This window comes from Theobroma cacao, chromosome 10 (genome assembly GCF_053813885.1).
Source record: "Theobroma cacao isolate CCN51 chromosome 10, ASM5381388v1, whole genome shotgun sequence".
Taxonomy (NCBI): domain Eukaryota; kingdom Viridiplantae; phylum Streptophyta; class Magnoliopsida; order Malvales; family Malvaceae; genus Theobroma; species Theobroma cacao.
This window is the reverse complement of record NC_142648.1, coordinates 1,215,297-1,236,724: the sequence shown is the minus strand read 5'-3', so window position 1 is coordinate 1,236,724 and position 21,428 is coordinate 1,215,297. Positions and strand designations below refer to the sequence as shown.

At 35.9% G+C, this 21,428-nt stretch overlaps 4 protein-coding genes across 4 annotated transcripts; 3 read left to right on the top strand and 1 right to left on the bottom strand.

Moving 5' to 3' along the window:
- The first annotated feature begins 1,230 nt into the window (after positions 1–1,230).
- On the top strand, positions 1,231–3,510 carry LOC18585924 (putative 7-methylxanthine methyltransferase 2). Its single transcript, XM_088802743.1, has 4 exons — positions 1,231–1,429; positions 1,525–1,920; positions 2,006–2,275; positions 2,667–3,510. The coding sequence occupies exons 1-4, from the start codon at positions 1,349–1,351 to the stop codon at positions 3,021–3,023; spliced, it is 1,104 nt and encodes a 367-aa protein (XP_088658869.1). The 5' UTR covers positions 1,231–1,348; the 3' UTR covers positions 3,024–3,510.
- A 1,617-nt stretch (positions 3,511–5,127) lies between these two features.
- LOC18585922 (caffeine synthase 1) lies at positions 5,128–7,032 on the top strand. Its single transcript, NM_001404990.1, is given in 4 exon segments — positions 5,128–5,249; positions 5,330–5,725; positions 5,868–6,140; positions 6,572–7,032. Coding segments are annotated over 4 exon segments (1,092 nt in total). The 5' UTR covers positions 5,128–5,174; the 3' UTR covers positions 6,920–7,032.
- Positions 7,033–10,264: 3,232 nt separating this feature from the next.
- LOC18585919 (putative aquaporin PIP-type 7a) lies at positions 10,265–12,006 on the bottom strand. Its single transcript, XM_007008997.3, has 4 exons — positions 11,557–12,006; positions 11,116–11,414; positions 10,787–10,927; positions 10,265–10,684 (listed from the first exon to the last, which is right to left on the bottom strand). The coding sequence occupies exons 1-4, from the start codon at positions 11,891–11,893 to the stop codon at positions 10,592–10,594; spliced, it is 870 nt and encodes a 289-aa protein (XP_007009059.1). The 5' UTR covers positions 11,894–12,006; the 3' UTR covers positions 10,265–10,591.
- Positions 12,007–17,407: 5,401 nt separating this feature from the next.
- Positions 17,408–21,165, top strand: EPC1 (Nucleotide-diphospho-sugar transferases superfamily protein). The gene is made up of 5 exons (XM_007008993.3): positions 17,408–17,899; positions 18,523–18,919; positions 19,628–19,788; positions 19,893–19,963; positions 20,719–21,165. Exons 1-5 carry the CDS (start codon positions 17,691–17,693, stop codon positions 20,877–20,879), a joined length of 999 nt encoding a protein of 332 aa, XP_007009055.2. The 5' UTR covers positions 17,408–17,690; the 3' UTR covers positions 20,880–21,165.
- The last annotated feature ends 263 nt before the right edge of the window (positions 21,166–21,428 follow it).

The following is a 21,428-nucleotide window of genomic DNA, read 5'->3' as shown; positions in this document are numbered from 1 at the left end:
TTCAAGGCGTGTATCAATGTCACTGTCCTTAAGGTTTTATTTGCCCCCACTTGTAGTGTGCAAAAGAGTTTTCGACGTATAAACCTTGAAGATACAATGAAGCCCAATGATTGACGGCGTTTTGCACTGACGAAATCAATCCACTAAGCACTCACCGGAATATAACAAGATTATCAAACTTCTATAATATTTTTCTGCAGGAAAATAGTATAGAAGAAAACTTGAGAAATTTGAGAAAGGAAGGAAAGTTTTTTGTTTTTCTGATGTATGTTCTCTTGGATAAAGGGAGTTTCTTTTATAGGCATAAATGTCTGTTCTCAACAGACACTGTTTGTGTCTGTTTCAAAGAGTTACTTCTTGTTGGTCTTTTTCAACAGACGTAACTCTTTTTCTTTTTCTTTTTTAATTTTATTTATTTATTTTCAACAAACACAACCCTTCTTTTAATTTAATTTTCAACAGTCATAATTTTTTTTATTAAGATATGAAATCATATATATTTTTTTATTTGAAAATATCCAACAAGTAGGAGTACAAAGCAGGACAAAAATCTCCTGCCCCCTCCTTTATTGTCCCATATATAAATTTTAACCAAGTGTTTACTTGATGCCTGTAGAGTAAAATGTGTTATTCTGTAACTAAATAAAAAGTAAATTAAACAATATTAATAAAATAATAATAATAAAATTAAAAACTCTTCAGCCCATCACTCATTTTTTTCATGCTTCCATCTTTCTCTTTGTAAATGGTGTCGGTTTCAATCGTGATTTTTAATGTTATTTTTTTCAATCCTCCCAGCTCATCATGCAAAACAATTCCAGATCGTGGGCTTAATATCATCTTTCCTGTTTTGGAATGCGTTGTCCCATCTTTTTCTTTGGGAACCGTTTCGGATGAGCTGGGAGGATTGAAAAAAATGTCTTCACCTATTGCAAGATGTCAGGATATTACACAATCAATTTAGATTTGCAGACAGAGGAACAAAATAAAGTATGTTATCCCTGTAACTAAATAAGGCTGAATACGTGATAGGATGAAGATTCGTGTCGCAGATTAGTGCCGTCCACCGTTCAATTATTTGGCATGATGATATTAAGCCCACGTGGTGGAATTGTTGTACATGATAATAAGCTAGGACGATTGAAAAAGAGAAATGTACCTAGCAATATTAAAAAGCGTGCCAGTGTCAGGATATCACATATATAATCAATACAGAGACCAGCAAAAGCAATGGCGAGTTGCTTTGTGCTAGTAATTATATAAACCACACAAAGCAAGATAGTTTTCAAGTGCTTGGGAGAATTCCAAAGAAATACAGTTACTTCAGATTCCAACAGAGAAAAAAAAAATGGCAATGAAGGTGAAGGATATAGTGTTCATGAACAAAGGAGATGGAGAAAACAGCTATGTCAAGAGTGCAGGATTGACGGTCGGTCTCCACATGATCCTACCCCTCTCTATCTCTCTCTCTCACTCTCTCTTTACTTGTTTATTAATCATTTTACAAACTTTGCTTCAATGCAGCTAAAAGTGATAGCCAAAACCCAGCCGATAGTGCAGAAGGCAGTTCAATCTCTCTTCACAGGAACTCATTCAACCCCACTTCAAGTTGTTAACGTGGCTGACCTGGGGTGTGCTTTAGGTCCCCAACCTCTTGAATCCATGTCAATAGTGATAGAGAGCATCGTGGAAAAATGCGGTGAACTGGGATGCGAAATGCCAGAAATCCAGTTTCACTTGAATGATTTAGCCGGCAACGATTTCAACACACTGTTCAAAGGGTTATCCGTCGTTCAAGAGAAATATAAGAATGTTTCATGGTTTGCTATGGGTGCTCCTGGTTCCTTCCATGGCCGGCTTTTCCCTCGAAACTCCATGCATCTTGTGCATTCCTGTTACAGCGTACACTGGCTCTCCAAGGTGTGTCATTTTTTCTTTAATTTATTAGTATACTTTTCGCATAATACATCAACCTTGTATGATTGACTTCGGACGACTTTCCAAGGCACCAAAAATCACAAGCGAAGCAGGGTTACCATTGAACAAGGGGAAGATCTACATGTCTAAAACCAGCCCTCCTGCTGTAAGAGAGGGATATCTTTCCCAGTTTGAAGAAGACTTCTCTTCAGTCTTGAGATTCCGATCTCCAGAGCTGGCACCTGACGGCCGTATGGTCTTGATTCTTAATGGACGGCAATCTGCAGATCCCACAGAGAAAGACATCTGCTACCTTTGGGATCTTCTAGCTGAGGCCTTATCCTACTTGGTTTCAGAGGTGAAATACCAAAATTTTCACCTAATCTATGGCTAATTAAGTTCTTTCATTATAATTGCAGAGATATATATAATTAAGTCTCAAAAGGGGGTGAAATATTGTGATTAGGATTAACTACACATTTGGTATCTGAACAATGATATTCAATTTAGTATTTGAAATTTAAAATTTCGTGATTAGATATTTGATTTTATTTTTGTTAAATAATTTTTAATTAAAATTAATCTTATTAATTAAATAAATATTGTGATAAAAAAAGTACTAATTAATAAGAACACGTCCAATATATAATCTACTTAATGAAATGTAATTCGGAAAGGAAAAATGTAATTAACCTTCATGATTATTATATTTACTTAATTTTGATCTCAGTTTTGGTCCATACATATAGGGATTGATTGATGAAGAGAAATTAGACTCCTTCAATGTACCCTACTACAATCCCTCTCAAGAAGAAGTTGAGCGTGTGATAGACAAGGAAGGTTCCTTCACAACTGAGTTTAGTGACACGGTTGTGCTGGAGATTGGAGGTAAGAATGCATGGTCCGACCCAGGATTAAGAATTAAAGGCTACAGATGCTTTTCAGAGCCCATTTTGTCTCACCAGTTCGGAGAAGAAGTGATGGATAAGCTATTTGATAAGGCCGAAGAGATTCTAGCTGAAGATTACAAGCAGGGAAAAGAAGCAACCAAGAACATCAGCATTGTTGTTGTGCTGAAAAAGAAAACAAATCAGACTTGGACTTAATTTCTGGGTGATCCAGGAAATTACATTGCAGAAAAGAATAAAAAGTAATGGGATAAATAATAGTATGACATGAATGTATCTTGAGACTTAGTTTTCTTGATAATAAGATGCCAAGAGGCTTTATTTTTAAGTATATATATATATATATGTAATTATCTATTTTCTGCAAATAAATTGAAACCTTCACAACATGAGCAAGTGGAACTATGTAGAAATTAAACAAAAGAAATATGTTGAAGGAATCAGAGTGGGGTTTCAACTTTTTGTGTGAATGCAGCAAAGATGATGAACTACTTTTCGTCTTTGTCGGTGCTCCTTCGCTCCTAGAGACGGAACCGCCACGTACGCAGCTGACAAGTTTGGCTCCTTTTTGGAACTTTGAAATGCATGTGATTCTGTATGGTTGGTGGGTTTTGTTCCTTTGTTTGTGCAATGATGTAACCATAACCTCCACATGATATTCAGTGACAGTAAAAGAACTTTTTCATGGGGTTTTCTTTCTTTTCCTTTTTTGGCCATCTGTTTGTAATTATAGAGATTGGAGAGAAGGATCTGGCGGTTCACAGGAGGAGATATGGCTATCAGGAGTATCAGGTGCTTGAAAAGAGTACGTACATGAGCTCACATTATCCTGGAGAGGAAATATTGTACAATCTGAGTGACGAGTTCAGTCAGAGATTGGTTCAGAGATTGCTGAAATTAGAAAGGATTGGCTTGTCGCGCTAGCAACCATTTGGCCAGGACTTAGAAAGTTGCTTTTGCCCATGGGAGTGAAATAGCGAGAGATGGTGACAGATTAGCTATATACATGTCCATCACACTGTCAAGGGGGGTCGCAAAACAATATATTATAAGTATGGGCATGAAATCACATTTAATAGGCTAAGCTATAATAGAACAACGAAACATATATGAAAAAGAGAACTAATGACAAAGCTACCACCAAGCTAAGAACATAGTCTCACACTCCACACCATTATTAGCTAGCATGTCTGCAAAAGAAATCTTTTCCCGTAGAGAATGCTAAAAAATCACTCCTCCAAGAGCAACTCGAAGTGTGTCTATCTCATTAAACTCATGCCATATGATCCATTAAGCTTATCGTTGTTTACTCAATTCAGCTTGTTTGTTCTCATTGTTGGTCCATTTTGTAGGGACTGATTGATGAAGGAAAATTAGATTCCTTCAATGTACCCTACTACAATCCCTCCCAAAACGAAGTTCAGTGCTTGGTAGACAAGGAAGGTTATTTGACAACCGAGTTCATTGACACAATTGCACTGGATATTGGTCGAGCCCAGACTCAAGAATTAAAGGCCACAGATGCTTGACGGAGCCCCTTTTGTCACACCAGTTCGGGGAACAGCTGATGGACAAGCTATACGACAGGGCCACACAGATTCTGGTGGAGGATTACAAGCGTGGAAAAGAAGCAACCAAGAACGTTAGCATTGCTATTGTGCTGAAAAAGAAAGAACTCTGATCTGAACTTAATATCTGGGTCATTCAGGAAAGAATTTGGCCAAAGAATCAGAACCAATGGCATAAATAATCGTATGAATTTGATATGAGGAATAAAGAGAAATGTCAGCTGACCTTGTCTAAGTCTTTGGGTTAGGCAGAGCTATGACATGAAACTATTTTGAAACTTTGTTTTCTTTATACTAAGATGCCAAGTGGCATTTTATTTATGTATATATATATATATATATATATTAATTATCTATTTTTTAGAAATAAATTGAAATTACTTGTTGGGAAAATTGGGTTTGGTAGAGATTTGTGTTGTGATATAACAGAACCTAAAACTATATAATTTTGTGGCATATGCTTGCCGTAAATTGGCCTGCACAAAAATGAATTGGGCTCAAGCCGAGTTCCGTTTATTGGTTCCTTAATTTTGTGGCATTTGATGCCTAATTGGGCAAACCACCTATAACTAGATGCTTTAGGTTAGCCTTTCATGGCCTTCTTGACTTTTAAAAGAAAAACCAAAAACTTTTATGCAAAATAATTAAGCACATGTTTCTTATCTTGGGAAGTGGAACCCACTAATCCAAGCAATTATCTTTAATATAACCCTAGATATGGGTAGAATTTATCCACACAAAGCAAGTTACATGCTTCAGAACAGAGAAAAGAAAATTATCAATGGAGGTGAAGGAAATGCTCTTCATGAACAAAGGAGATGGAGAAAATAGCTATGTTAAGACTTCAGGATACACGGTTCTTGATCTGATCTCTACCCTCTCTTCTATTATTGTTTTTGCTTGATTTTAACCAGGTTCAATTGTCTCTGAATGCAGCAAAAAGTGGCAGCTGTAACCCAGCCAGTAGTTTACAGGGCAGCTCAATCTCTCTTCACAGGGAGGAATTCTTGCTCATACCAAGTCCTAAACGTGGCTGACTTGGGGTGTTCTTCAGGTCCAAACACTTTCACTGTGATGTCAACAGTGATAGAGAGCACAAGGGACAAATGCAGTGAATTGAACTGGCAGATGCCAGAAATCCAGTTCTACTTGAATGATTTAGTAGGGAATGATTTCAACACACTGTTCAAAGGGTTATCTGTCATTCAAGATAAATATAAGAATGTTTCATGCTTTGCTATGGGTGCCCCTGGTTCCTTTCACGGCCGGCTTTTCCCTCAGAACTCCATGCATCTCATCCATTCCTCTTATGGTGTACAATGGCTCTCTAAGGTGAATAATTTTAATTCTTGTACTTTTATGTATGCAATTTTGATTCAACAAACATTTTTTCAATACCAAAACTTCGGGGATTCAATCACTACATGTCTTCAATGGCATAGTTCATCAAACTTGCATTGATTTACTTCAAAAGGTACCCAAAATGACAAGTGAAGGAGGGTTATCACCACCAAACAAAGGGAAGATCTACATATCGAAAACCAGTCCTCCTGCAGTGTGGAAGGCATACCTTTCTCAGTTTCAGGAAGACTTCCTTTCATTCTTGAGATGTCGATCTCCCGAGCTGGTACCTGATGGCCGCATGGTCTTGATAATTCATGGAAGGAAATCCGCAGATCCCACAACCAGAGAGAGCTGCTACACATGGGAAGTTCTAGCTGATGCCATCTCCTACCAGGTTTCACAGGTGATGAAAGAAGTGCCAAAATTTTCCACTTTTTCCCTTTTGTTTTCCATGTTTATATTAACCATTAGCAAATGTACAACACTTACTCCTGAGTACTCAAGTGCAAAACCTGTTAAGACTGAAAATGAAGATGAATTAGAGGAGTTTTGTGGAAGCTTCAAGCTTTTCATTAAGATAAAAAAAGACTGTACACGAGAGTATTTGTACTCTGTTATATCAGCTAACCAACTAGAAGTAAAAAAGCCAACTTAACTAACTAGCTACTATTTACACGTGCTCTCTTCTTTCCTGAACTCTTAAGCTGTTCTTCAACCCAGTATCTGGCACTTCTCTCTCCTGTTCTTCAATCATCAGCTCCTTACCAAGTTGATAAAACCAGTCAGCACCTTCTGGCCATTTACTTAAGTTTTGTTTTCTTTCTTGGTCATCAGGGACTGATTGATGAAGAGAAACTAAACTCCTTCAATGTACCATACTATATTCCCTCCCAGGAAGAAGTTCGGGATTTAGTGAACAAGGAGGGTTCTTTCTTAACTGAGTTTGTAGACACAATTGAAGTTGAACTTGAAGGTATATGGACGGGACCGGAAAATGGAGCTAAAAACTTGAGATCCTTCACAGAGCCCATGATTTCTCACCAGTTTGGAGAAGAGGTAATGGACAAGCTATATGATAAGGTAAAAGATATTCTAGTAGAGGATTGCAAGCAGGAAAAACAATCAACCAGGGGAGTTAGTATTGTTCTTGAATTGAAAAAGAAAGAATCCCACCTCAGCTAAATGTATCATCATTCAGGAAACATTGAAGAAAACAATGTAGCAAAAGAATCAAGGTGATGAACATATGTAAAGAGTATTATTATTAATTAATTTGCTAAGGAATCGAGAAGAAATGTCTGCTTAGCTAGTTTATATTTTATATCAGTCACAGTTATGATTATTAAGTTGTCTTTGCAGTGGTGTTACTACTGGAAATCCTTATGAAGGTGCATTACCTTCCTTTCCCGATATGATTTCGGATTTTCCATTATATCAGAAAAGGGTAATGCAATGCCTAACCATTTTGATTACAGATGTAATAATCCGTTCATTTTCTAGTAGCAATGAAGAAAAAAAATGCTAGAATGACATTATCTTAGACCCCTTTAGGAACTATGCTAGATTATGGTAAAGAACTTAAGATTTTATAACTAATTTCAATAAAAAGATTCATTATTAGCAAGTTGATTTGTTCGCTTATATATACTCTTGTATACATGGAACTACACTCCATGAAAAGAAGATCAAGACTAGTGCAGACAGAGGAACCCTTCACTTTTGAGCCATGAGGTTGAGTTTGGAGAAAAGAGCCTTTGGACCACTTTGATATGGCCTACTACCAGTTTCTTTATGTTGCAGGTGCCCGAAACAAATTGGAAGTGCCCTTATGATACTCAATTGCATTTGATTTGTGTATCTATCTTCGGTCAACCAAGATTTTTTTTTTTTTATATAATTGGGGGAGGGGGGATTCGAACCTGCTCTTTAGACAGGGATAATGCATCAACCAATGAGCCAAATGCTCGGGTGCCGGTCAACCAAGATTGGTCATGACATAAGTTCCTGGTTTAAAGAGCCTTAGACTCTCTATGTATGCTGATATGTGGCTGCTTTCAAGTAGAAAGAATGGCCATTTCTTTGACTGGAAGAAAGAGTGCCATTATGGAGGTTTGGTTTCTGATTTTCAGAATGGATGGATGGTGCCTGTTTCCATGATCACTATGTTGGTTTTCAAGGTGCTTGATGAATGTTTCATGTGTTCCGACAGTGTTTTTGCTGCTGATTTTGTTGCTATTATTGCTGCTGGGTGTTCTTGGAGTCTGATTTTTATGTTTGGTTGTGTGTTCCAAGCCCTTTCTGGTCTTGCCCTTTCCTCCTGTTCTGTCAATGTTCAAGTCTAATTCTCTATGGCAATGCGGCAATGTCTAAGGTTCTTAGTGCTGTTTAAAGCTTCGTACGTCTATATTATTGCTGTTGCTGGGTTGTTCCAAGCTTTCTTTTGCCTGTTCGTGGAGTTGGTACATTGTTGCTTGTTCTTCAATGTGGTTGTGGTGCAGGCAGTTTCTGGTACTTGTGTGTGAGCTTGGAGGTCATCTTTTTGTTGTTGCAGTTTGAGTGGTTGGTCTGCTGCTGTTGTAGCTTCTCGATTCTTGGTATGGGAATGGCTCGACACCCAGAATTGGTCTTGACTTAAGTCTTTGGTGTGTTCTTGCTTTGTTTTTTCTGGGATTTTTTTGTTGCACTTGAAGCTTGGTAACTGCGTGATTTTGAGTGTTAAGGCTGCCGCTGGTCATTTTGTTTTTGTACAGAATATTGTAACTTGGTTGTGCTGGGATGAGTCTATTTGACTCCTTGTCCCCTTTGTTTCCAATGGGAGTCTTTGTAATGTTTTAGGAGGTTGATCCCATTAGCAACCTGGGATTTATTGCTCTGGGTTCTTTTTTCTTTCACAGGTAACAGCTTTTATAGGGGTTTCTTGTCCCCTGTTTTGTGTTACTTGCTCACTACCGCAAGGCTGGTAGTTTTGTAAAGGAATTTATAATAATGAAATCCTTCAACTATTTCAACATTTGAACAATTCCTGGAATATAAATCATTATTCAGATTCCAGTAAAGAAAAATGTCAATGGAGGAGAAGGAAATGCTCTTCATGAGCAAAGGAGAAAAGAAGCCGGAGCTGCTACCTGCCTGCGGTACTGTCTTGATAATTCAAGGACGGTAATGTGCAGATCCCCGCATGGTTCTACACATGAGAATTTCTAGCAGAGGCCTTATCCTAAATGGTTTTCACACAGGTGAAACCCCATCACCTATTTCTTCATTTAATGGTTAAGTTCCTAACTAGAGATACCCAACTTACTGCCTCCTATTAAAAGAACCCCACATCTTCATTAAATGAAAAGGAAAAGTTTATGAGTTAAATTAGTCAACTTTTGATTCTTTACTTAATTAAGACTGTATTCATTGTTGGTCCACAGGGACTCATTGATGAATAGGAATTAGAATTTTTCAATCTTTGGTGGATAAGAGGGGTCTTTGACAACTGAATTTATAGACACAACTGCAACAGAGATTGGAGATCAAAATGTGTGGCCTGGCCCAGAGTCACAAGCTCAAAGCATCAGAGACTTGACAGACTCCATGGTTTCTTAGCAGTTTGGAGAAGATGCAACTGACAAGCTGTGTGACAAGCTCTAGTTGAGGATTTCAAGCAGGGTAAACAATCAACCAAGGGTGTCAGAATTGTTGTTGCGCTGAAAAAGAAAGAGTTCTGACCTAAGGCAATGGGATTAAAAAATAAAGAAAAGATTAATTGGCAAAAAGTTCAAACTGATGACCTTTAATATTGCAGTATATGTCAGCAACCTAATCTACATCTTTTGATTAGGCACAGCTATGATAGGCACAGCTATCACATAGGCACTGGTATCCTTCTCTTTTAAGTTATTTTTGAGTGGTTATTATTATTCAAAATGAGTTGTAAATTAGACTATAAAGACAAACCATAGAAAACAATAGCTCCTAGCCAAGTGGCAACTGTTGAGACTTGGGCCAATCTGCTTAGGCAGCACCCAGTTTTGTGCCTAGCAGTACCTAAAACCAAACTCTGGCATATGCTTTGCTCGTTGCAACAGGAGGGCAAAAAGATTCAGTAGAAGCATATGCAAAAACTGAAAAGAGAAGAAAAAAAAAAAAGGGTTTAAGATATGAAGCTCTCTCTGCTAAGTGTATCTAGTTTTGTGACCATCACTGCAGAAATCTACCATAACCAAAAGGGCTGCAGGCATATCATTCCTGCTACAATAATTTTAACTGCAATACCTCAGACCATCTTATCCAAAATATTGTATTCACTTGTGAAGTGATAAGATTCATTAATATATGACAATTGATGACAAACACCGTAGGAATTAGTGACTGTTTTTAGTTTTATATGTTCTGCTAGAACCTGCTTCCTTATCTTGATGGTTATGATATCAGTATCAAACCTCATCACCACCGAAGTTATTTAATATCAGAAAGAGACAAATCAGCCCCAGGCCAATGTCATAATTTACCACACGGAAGCCATGGGGTAGGTATTCGTCGGTGCTATTATGAAAATGACATTTCACAAATCACAGACATACAAATACAAATGCCCACTTACTCTGAGATGGGACCATCAGCCATCAGCGGCAACCACCCTTCCTTAAACCCAAAAAAAAGAAGAAAAGGGTAAAAGGAAAGAAGGTTCCCCTTGAAGCATATTACATTTTCTTACATACAGATACACAGGCATGCAAACAAAAGAAAGATGGAAACAAACTGAAAAGGTGGGTGGGATTTGTCCTTTTTTTTTGTTTTTTTATCTTGAGATTATAACAGGAAGGGCCACAAATATGATAATCACAATCATGACCGTTGGTTTGATCACTTTGATTTGAAAGGCATGGCTCTGATCACAACTTGGTGGTAGAGAGCTGCCAGTGTTGCCCCAATGAATGGACCCACCCAGAAAATCCACTGCATACCACAGACCAAAGCAAAAGTAGATAAGCATCAAGCCATAGTGAGCAAGGGTAGAAAAAAAAATAGTGAAAAGTGAGGAAACTTAAAGAGGCTTACATGGTCATTCCAGCCCCTTTCCTTGTTGAAAATTATGGCTGCACCAAGACTGCGAGCTGGGTTGATGCCAGTTCCTGTGATTGGGATGGTGGCCAAGTGCACCAAGAACACTGCGAACCCAATTGGCAAGGGTGCCAAGATCTAGCAAAACACAGTTCATCCCGTTTAATAACCATATCCAAAACTTAATCTTCCGATTCTAACACATAGTCAATCTAATTTATTCAAAATTTAATGATCAATTTGATGATTGACGCGCAAGTATGCATGTGAACATGTATGTATTTGTAAGAACATGATTGTTGGGAAGCGAGAGGGAGAATACTTACGGGGACGTGAGAGTCTCTGGCACTGCGCTTGGCATCAGTGGCTGAGAAGACGGTGTAAACAAGGACAAAGGTACCGATAATCTCAGCGCCGAGGCCATCTCCCTTGGTGTAGCCATGTGCGACGAAGTTGGCTCCACCATTCAAAGCACCGTACCTTCGCTTCCCCATGAATCCCTTCACCACACCAGCACCGCAGATGGCTCCCAAGCACTGCATCACCATGTAGAAAATTGCCCTTGTCAAGGACAGTTTCCTCGCCAAGAACAGTCCGAATGTCACCGCCGGGTTGATGTGACCACCTATCCACCACCATCACCAAAATTCACCAATGATTGCAGTATTCAGGAAAAGTTTTTATTTTTTTATCAGTTTTAGAAAGAACCCAAAAGGAAAAACAAGAGGAGAGAGAGAGAGAGAGAGAAAGAGAGTTATCAAAGATACCTGAAATTCCAGCAGTACAGTAAACAAGAGCAAAGATCATGCCACCAAAGGCCCAAGCTATCCCTTGAATCCCAACAGTTGGGCACTTAGTTGTTTCCTTAACAACTCCCATGACAGTCAAAATGGTGATATACAAGAAGAGAAAAGTAGCCACGAACTCTGCAATCCCAGCCCTGTAAAAAGACCAAGAGGTCAACTCTCCGGGCTCAAAAAGTGGAGCCGGTGGTGGTTCAGTGTAGTCCTTCTCCTCATCTTGGCTCTGAGCTGCAGTCCCAATCGGCTGCCTCTCTGAGAACTTGTTGGCTCCCAATCTAACATCCTCTTCTTTGCCCTCCATTTTCCTTCTTCTTTGCTCTGTACTATCCGACTTCTAGCAACCAAAACTTGTAAAAGCCAAGAAAGAAGACTGCCTGTTTTTCTGTGTTAGTGGGGTGTACGAGCTTGGTGGGGTGTCTTTTATAGGCCAAGTTGGATGAGAAATGGTTAAGCTATCATTATAATCAAATTTTATTTATTTATTTATATGCTTATTTCTGACCGACCAATCGTTTTCTGGCATTTTCTTTGGGGTTTAATGGAAAATCACATGAACACTCATTGGAATGTTTTTGCTACAAACGACAACGAGGTGGGCTGCAGACAACCTTAGTTGGCTCAATTTTGGCCACATAAATATATGAGCTGACGATCATCACCCACCGCCCCATTGCCACTATTTGTCAAGCCAAGGGAATGATTGATTATTATTATTTATCAAGTGTTCAGTGTAGTTTCCGATGGTTAAAGCTAGTTGAGCTGTTAAAAATCGTCGACATAAGTTCAATTGCTGTCAATTTAACAGCATCGTAGTTCTTTTTCTTCTCGACTGCAGACTTACCAGTTACCAGGGCATGCAGGTAAAAGAAGAAACGTCCTTTTCTAAGGACAATTAATGCACAACTTGACAAGGATAGGATCCAAACTCTCAGAGACCTGAAGTAGTAGCCATTATTGTTTCGAGCAAGTTCCAGTGAACCAAGGACCAAATTTTCAGCTGTGTTGAAAAAACTTAAAAGACCACGTTTAGCTCGCGGTCTTGTACTTGGAAAGCATGGCTACAAAATTTCCGCCACATGGGGCGGTGTGAAGGAGTAACACGTAAGCTTTTTACACAATGTTAAGACCTATCCACAGCACCGTTGGAATAGAGTTTATTCCACCAAAGTCATACATCATTAGAGGATAATTAAGCTGGCCTAAGTAGGATTAGCAGTAAAATGTCATTTCTCTTTCTCTTTTTCCAGGTGGGTGCTAGTAGTTTCTGCAGCTGGTTCATGAAGCCACCCAAGCATTGGGTTTAGGCTTTTAATTTGAGAAAGTTTTATAATTTTGTAATATAATTTATTATATTAAAAATATATAAAAGTTAAAAAATATAAAAATAATTAATAATTAATAAATTATTTATTTTTTATTTTCTTAATTATGTATTTAATAAATTTTAATTTTCAATTACTTTTTAATTTTTTAAAATACTATATTATTTCTAATCAACTAACGATCATATGTATTTAATCATCTCTAATAATTAAATTTTTCTCACTTATTTTTTTTATTTTCAATCAACATACTTAATGATTTTTAACAACTATTTTTATATATATAAAACTAATTATTTCCTTTTCAATGTATAATATTTGCTTTTGAATTTTTCTTTTCTCATTTGCTCTTTTTTCTTTCTTTTTTTAACTTCAATTTTCCTCCAAAGAATACATAAAAAGTCTGTTATGTTATTATCTTCATAAAGCCGTAAGCCTCATTTGTGGTTTGTGATAAGCATTCAACAATTAAGTAATATTATTCTAATATTTATAGATTTTTTTACTTTAATTTAAAATTTATATTATATTGTTATATTGTCTTTATTTTATATAATAGTTGATTTATTTGAATTAAAAATTTTGATTGTTGATTTTGTATTAGCCACTTAAAAAATATAAAAATTTTACATATCAAAAAACTAGAAGAATAAAAATTTAATAATTTTTTTAATTTCAATAAAAAAAGATCTTATTGAATATTTCATTTTAAACTTTTGAACTTATTAAGTTTCTCCTGAACTGATTGATTATTAAATGGGGATTAACTGATTAAGATTTGTTGTTTTGATATTGATAGGCAAGCATCTAAGCCTTTCAAGAGGCTCTAGGGCTTTGAATTATGTCATTTTCATTGTGTTATATATATATATGCGCGATAGTCTTCCATTTCCACTAAGTTACACTCATCTGAGTTAGAGGCTTGGAGAGCTTCTCATTTTCATCATGTACTCAGCAGGTTTTTTCTTTTCTGTCCTTGCTTGAAGGAATAGAGAAAGCAAGTGGTTAGTTCATAACCCTTTTCTGTATTCTAGTATTTCTTCCAAGATTATTGATCATTTCTTTAATCTAATCTTGGGTTTATGTGAACCAATGATTATCCCCTAAAAGTGCAAAGAAAATGCAGAAAAGAAACTGTCATCTAGGCAAGTTATTTTTGGAAGATAATGATGGACTCAAGGAATTTTGATTATATTAAAAACCAGTCGGCTAATCTCTTTTATATTTAATTCTCCCCTATGATGTATGGATAACAAAAAATAATTATAATGTAACAACATTGTAATCAATTCAGGATCTTTCCAGCTTTATCATTAATTTTGTGCTGGCAAAAGCATTAGGTTAAAGACATCATATCATGTATATATTTAGGAAATAATTTTTTGTCTGGCAAACATGCAAATGGCCCCATATCCCTCAGCCAAGCTTTAGGGTGAGTGATTCCAGGCTCAAATTTTGTAGCAAGTGGGGCCTTTGGGCATGTTTTTGGAGGTTTTGATCAAGCATTTTGGGGCTGTCATCATAAAGAAAATAGCACCAAGGTTGATTTCCAGCACAATCATGGAGGGGGTGGGGGAGGGGGGGGGGGGGGGGGGGTACACTCTCTTGCATTGCACGATCCTGGAACATTATGAGAGATTTCAACAAGAAGAAAAGTTGTGGTCAATCTTCAAGTTGAAGCTCCATGGTGTCTTACATTTAGTTTAACTTCTTCTGATTGTCCCAAACCAAGCATCCAAATCCTCTCCAAAATAGCTCCATCCATTCTTATAGAATAAAACCCTTTATTTATCTTGGGCATTCAAATACCGTAATCTTTAAAATTTGTTTCATATTTAAAAATTTGACTCAATGATTAATAGATGTAAAGATCTCCTTCATCTACCTTACTAGTTAAATTGGATACTCAAATACCATAATTTCTAAATTCTTTCTTTTCACGTTCAATCATTTGATTTAATGATCGTTACATGTATATATACATTAGACAACCAGCTATAGACTTGTATTTAATTGAAAACAAATGTAATTTATATTAATCTATTAAAAGTGCTACTATTTCAAAAAATTCAAAAATAAAATAAAGAAAAGAAAAGAAACAATCATATAGTAAGAGAGATGAACCACACATAAACCAAATATAAAAAGATATTGGGGGTGGCATAGGTGTCCAGAAGGGTAATGATTTCATACCCAATACATAAATTTAACAACTAAGTATATAATGGTCACTTTCACATTTTGTTTAAAATATGCATAAGAATAAGATTATTCAAACCTCCCCAAACCGCCTGTTGATTTAAGGCCACAGCTTATTTGTTGGTCTGCCCATATCATATGTAGCCTCACAAAATTGCTGCTGATGACCTAATCCCAGCACAAAATTTAGTAATCAAAAGGTGTACAAAGTCTTCTATATTTCCTTTTCATTGAAGTCTTGTGAGAACAATTATTAGACCTATCAAAATGAACCTGACCCATTAAATCGGTTCATTTTTTATTGAGTACGAGGTGGGTTGGGTTTGAAAATTTAAACTCATATTAAAATCGGGTCTAAATGAGCCAATTCATCAAATCAGTGAGTTGGGGTGAGCTAGCTCTATGAGCCAATAAAAATTTAATAATTTTATATATTTAACTATATAAAATTAATAATTTAGTTATCAATGATATTACTTATTTTATATATTTCAAAATCTTTAATCTTTACTTGTCAATTTAATAATTTTAATTTAGATTAAAACTTATTATCTCTTTTTCTTTTATGATAATAAATATTAGATGATAAATTGATAATGATTCAGACCTTAAGATATCATTGCTGTCTAAATAAGATTTAAATATTTTGCTTAAAGATGAGAATTGATGAGGATATAAATGAGTCTTGAAGTTTCTATTACTTGATTATATACTTATGTTTATGGGATAATAGTTTGTGTTAAAGATTTAAACTTTATTTATGTAATTTATTTGTTTATTTATATTTGGTTTTGTAACATGTTTTTATTATTCAATTTATGAATAAAATCATAGAACAATTTTACTGATAGAAAATTTGTTAGGTAAAATTATAAAAATAATTTTTTTTGAAAAAAAATAGACTAACCCAACCAAGTCCATGGGCTAGCAAGAGGTGAGTTAGACTGAGGTTTTGATGGCCTATATAAAAAATGAGCTGACCCGACCTATTTCATATTTTCTTAACCCACAAGTGCTTGGGTTGGGACAACCCATATTGACACATCTAATAATTATGAGCCCAACTATGTTAAACAAATGAAGTATTATTACCAGAAAATTACAAGTTCATTGAATTTGTTTAAACAATTTAACTGGTAATTGCATTGTACTATCACTTGAAGATCAAAACTATCATGACTTCTAATTAAATTTTGTAGATGAGAATTTCAAGTTAAACGATGAGGATTAGACATGTTTGTTAGGTTCAAGACCCATTTTATCATTCACCTACAATAGGAAAAGGGAGTCATCTTGATTTGGGTCCAATCTCAATCCTGTTATGTTTTACTAGGAGGATATCATTTGTTACGAGTCTACATTTTTACTCTAAAAGATTTATTTGTCAAGTGAAGAAAGATTTTTATTTTTAAGCCCAATTTTGATTTTGGGCATAGTCTTTCAGCCCCAATATCTCTTAAAATGGGTCAAAAAACAAGGCCTGGAAGTAGCAGATTTAACCATCTGCCAAGCCCAAGTTTAGAACAAAATTTCACATCCAAAAAGAGCAAAATCAACAAAGTTGTCTTCTGCAGCAGCAATTTATTAATTCTGCCAAGCAAGCAACTCTCCTCCAGGTGTTCATAGTTGGTCCCACCTTCTGCCTGACCAATTTTAAAATATTTTTTCTTCTCTTAAACGTATAGAATTTCTTGGCGCATGCTTTTACGTTACATTCAGTGGTCCAATCCATTAAGTCAATTTTTATGACTTTTATAAATTGTCTCAACAGTCACTGCTAACCGTGACCGACACCAGAAATTGTTAAAATATAATCACATTATATATTTTAAATTTTATAGTATAATAATAAAAAATTAAAAATTAAAAAGTGACTGTCGTTTACCGTCACTTCGTTATAAACTAATCAATTTTTATAAAAGTTTATAATTACATTATTTCAATTTCGATTTTTTATATAATAATTTATAGTTTTTTTAATTAGCATCGTGTGAATATTATTATTTAATAATAAGTATATAAAATCATTTGACTAAATAATAATGGCATGTATTTTTTATTTAAAAAATTGAATTTGACTTTAATTTTTCTCGAAATAGAAAAGAACATAATAATCCATTACTATTCTTACTTATGAAACCAAATTAAAATAAAAAAAAATATGAAAAAAAAAGAAGAAGAAAAAATTTACCAAAATAAATAAATAAATAAAAGAATAAAAACTTTGTAAGTTTCACTGATTTCAGCCAATAGTCTTCCTCCACGTGTTCACTTAAATCCATCTAGGGGCATCTACTCCCTTAACCCCCTGCACTTCACCAGAGTCCATCATTTCCTCCTGCCGTCGTCCTCCCGGCGAGAACCGTACCTTCACATCACCTCTCCGGAACCGAAAAAATATATATAACAATTATATAGTAACGGGATGAAACGGTCCGTTTCGTGACTCGGGCTCCATTCCAGAGTCACACGTCTGGAGTTCCGACCGAGTAAGTCCATTTTTTTGTCTTTCTTCTAATAAGAGAAAAGGAAAAGAGAGAGAGAGAGAGAGAGAGAGACAGAGAGAGAGAGAGGGTGATGAGAGGCAGCTTACCGGTTAACCGTCGAACGGTTTTCAAGTTACGTCAAGTTGGGATCTCGACGCTCGGATCGGTGAAGATCAGGATCCTTCTCTGCGGTTGCGTCGCGTTAACTCTACTCGCGGTCGCGAACCGTAATCGCGACAGTTCTTCCTTTATGAGATGGACCGATGACGTTGATTCGCTCCACAGCTCTTCTTCTTCACGGTACGTTTCGCAACTAATCTCCTCTGAACTTTCACCTTTAAGTGTAGATTAGATAAATTAGTGAATCTTCCATTAGAATTCGTTGAGCGCTTTCCAAGGTTAAATAAAGCTTGATTCTTTTGAAAACTTAATAAACTTAATATCTAAATTAGGAGTGTAATTAAAATCTGATTAGATTTGCAGATAGTTTGGTTAATTAATAAAAGCATCGTTAAAAGATTTTTATTTATGGAAGTTAACACTTTTAAACCATAAGAACAATTAGGATCTGAGACTAAACCAGTTTTCAGCTAAAAATTCTACTAAGACATTGAGAAATGATTGGCATTCAAGTAAAAATTCCAAAGCTTTAAACTTTGTTGAGTGTTCATTATGTTTGGATATTAATTAGAATATTGCCAGAAGGTCTATGTTTAGGAAAGTTAACATCTTCAAAATTTTTAAAGAAAATATTTAGGATCTCAAATTAAATCAATTTGAGCTTAAAAATGTTACTAAAAATATCTAGAGATGATTGATATTCAAATAGAAATTTGAAATCTACTTAAGTCAGTTTGATGCAAATGAAATTTGATGATAAAGTGGTGATGTTCGTTGCTGGATTGTGTATTTTTGTTGTACAGGGGAAGATATGCGATTGTAATGAACACTTGGAAACGATATGATCTCTTGAAGAAGTCCATTTCTCACTATGCGTCATGTCCTAGGCTCGAGTCTATTCATCTTGTGTGGAGTGAGCCTGATCCTCCATCGGATTCTCTTAAAAGATTTCTTAACCATGCTATACAATTGAACTCAGGAAATGGTCACCGAGTTCAGTTGGTATTTGATATCAATAAGGAAGATAGCTTGAACAACAGATTTAAAGAAATTAGAGATTTGAAGACGGATGCTGTTTTTTCGATCGATGATGATGTTATATTTCCTTGCTCTTCAGTAGAATTTGCTTTCACTGTATGGCAAAGTGCCCCAGATACAATGGTGGGATATGTGCCCCGTATGCATTGGGTGGATGAAAAGGTATGCAGCTGTCCTGCAAATTCTTAGTTTTAATAATTTTTTCTGTTGATTGCGATGTTAGCCTTGCTGTAAACTCTTGTTATCAGTTTCCTTTGTTAAGTTTCATGGTCATAAACTTCAGACTTCAGACATGTAATTAGAAATATGCCTATTTCTGGTGTCAAGCTTCGTATTTGTTGTCATTGTTCTCTGTCTTAGAAGATAAATTTCCTGTAACTTAACATTTAAGCATTGACTAAAAGTCTAACCTCATGCTTCTGATTGACTGAAGTGGCTCAATGTGTTGGGTCTTGAAGTTGCCATTTCAGTTAATTTCCATGTCTCTAGATCTGCATGAAGTCATATGAATTCCATTGTTGATAGCCTTGTTGATAGTACACATTGCCATAAATGGAAGGAAAAACTATAATAACTACAAAAAAAGCGAAGCTTGTAGCTTTTTCAGGATCTTGATATCGTTATGTCTTATGGATGAGATTATAAATGAAGCTTAGAATTCATTGAAACTTTTACTTGGATTATAGACTTTACAAAAGACCATTTATAACTTGTGGTATCAACTGATGGATTGAATTCTGGAACTAGTATAGATTATGCATGAAACCTTTTTTCTTTTTTGGCATGAATTTGACAATCATAAGCCTCCTGGATGGTAAAACATGGTAATTAGTAAAAAAAGACCTTCTTCATATGTTCATCTCTATGCAGAAAGGCAAGGATAATTACATATATGGTGGATGGTGGTCTGTTTGGTGGACTGGTACATATAGTATGATCCTCTCAAAGGCTGCCTTCTTCCACAAAAAGTATCTCAAACTTTACACTGATGAGATGCCCACATCGATTAAAGAATACATAACCAGGAACAGGTCCCTCTTTATTTACTACCATTGCAGGCTTTTTAAATGTTTTCATCATTTTATGCATGTTACATGTTTTATTAATATACTAACTCCTGTGCTGGATTCACCAGGAATTGTGAAGATATTGCAATGTCATTTCTTGTTGCAAATGCAACAGGTGCTCCTCCCATATGGGTGAAAGGTAAATCTAAAGGAGTCTTCAACATATTATATATTTTTCGTTCTCTTTTGTCATTCATGTTCTGTATGTGAAAATGATTGGAGGCATGCATATGAAAATCTTTGAAAAAAGGATAGGAAAGAAAGTTAACACTTATCATCAGGCATCAAGGAAGCAGCAATCCTTGTTAAAAAACTGGATATTAACTGATAGCCAGCTGTGACAGAGTTGACATGAGACAAGTCATAGTTTACTTCTACTTAAAGAAGCAAAATAGCGAATGGATAAAATGGAGAACATTACAAACATGATGTTTGCCAATAAGAACTACGGTCTGTTAGACTATATTTTTGAACCTACAGACATGCCATGATTGCTCATTCCTGTTAGATTGCTCATCAGAAGTCCTATGAGGGAGATGCTAAAACTGTATGCAAGTGATGATGTTCGTTCTGTTTGATCTCTCAAAAAGATGCTTTTCTTGGGTGCTCTCTTCCAGATACTTGAAGTTAAAGCCGTTAGACTTTAGATGTCAATCGATGATATGGCTACCTTATTATGCATCCTTAGTTGTCTCTGACTAACTTGTACTTCATTCGTTGGGGAGAGAAATTTAATCTTCAAACTGGTTTGAATTGAATTCATTCTATGATTCAAAATTTTAATGATAAACCGCTTGTTGCTTACTAAATTGTGAACAAGCTTTGCATGTTATATTTCCTTTTAGGCTTCAATATCCTAATAATGTTAAATAAATTCTTCTGCACCAATTGTAGGTAAAATATTTGAGATTGGTTCAACTGGAATTAGCAGCTTGGGAGGTCATAGTGATAGGAGAACTCAATGTGTTAACAAATTTGTCGCCGAGTTTGGTCGAATGCCCTTAGTATCTACTTCTATGAAGGCTGTCGATAGCCGGAATGTCTGGCTTTGGTGATGCTGGAGATTCGACCACATTTCGATTTCAAAATTTCCACTCTTTTAGCTCAGTAAGCAGTTGAGATATTCCAACTCTCTTTTTTTGTTTTTGGTCTCGAGTTGTATAATATTGAAAATAGCTTATATGTTTTGGGGATACAGCTTTTTTGGTCCTGTGGCTCTTGTAGCCTTGATTTTCTTGTACTCTTAACAACTATGGCAGTCGCCATTCGAGATTACTACTTGAAGTCTTTTTTCGTCTCCGGTTCTGGAGATCTTATGAGATGTTCTTCGCATTCCTATCAGTGTATTTCTATCTTTGTATTTCGCTAGATAACACAGAAAATAAAAATCTCATCAGAGGTGATGTCAGGGCATTTGATCTCTCTACGTCTGGCTATAGGGTGTGATAGCCAGCAAAAATCATCTGGTTATAGGGACATTGCCCCTTTCCAGCAACAAAGTAAATTTGCACAGTCACGGGATGAGGGAAAACGGTTTCCTTGTCAATGGTGAAAGATGAAGTTGCTAATCTTAATAATTTTGCACATGTGAACCCTAGAGTCTT

Coding starts and splice junctions, on each gene's coding strand:
- LOC18585924 (XM_088802743.1), top strand. CDS start 1,349: ATGGCAATGAAGGTGAAGGATATAGTGTTCATGAACAAAGGAGATGGA. Junction 1,430..1,524: donor TCAAGAGTGCAGGATTGACG/GTCGGTCTCCAC, acceptor GCTTCAATGCAG/CTAAAAGTGATAGCCAAAAC. Junction 1,921..2,005: donor GCGTACACTGGCTCTCCAAG/GTGTGTCATTTT, acceptor CGACTTTCCAAG/GCACCAAAAATCACAAGCGA.
- LOC18585919 (XM_007008997.3), bottom strand. CDS start 11,893: ATGGAGGGCAAAGAAGAGGATGTTAGATTGGGAGCCAACAAGTTCTCA. Junction 10,928..11,115: donor CCAGAGACTCTCACGTCCCC/GTAAGTATTCTC, acceptor GTGTTTTGCTAG/ATCTTGGCACCCTTGCCAAT. Junction 10,685..10,786: donor AAAGGGGCTGGAATGACCAT/GTAAGCCTCTTT, acceptor TGTGGTATGCAG/TGGATTTTCTGGGTGGGTCC.
- EPC1 (XM_007008993.3), top strand. CDS start 17,691: ATGAGAGGCAGCTTACCGGTTAACCGTCGAACGGTTTTCAAGTTACGT. Junction 17,900..18,522: donor CACAGCTCTTCTTCTTCACG/GTACGTTTCGCA, acceptor TTTGTTGTACAG/GGGAAGATATGCGATTGTAA. Junction 18,920..19,627: donor TGCATTGGGTGGATGAAAAG/GTATGCAGCTGT, acceptor ATCTCTATGCAG/AAAGGCAAGGATAATTACAT.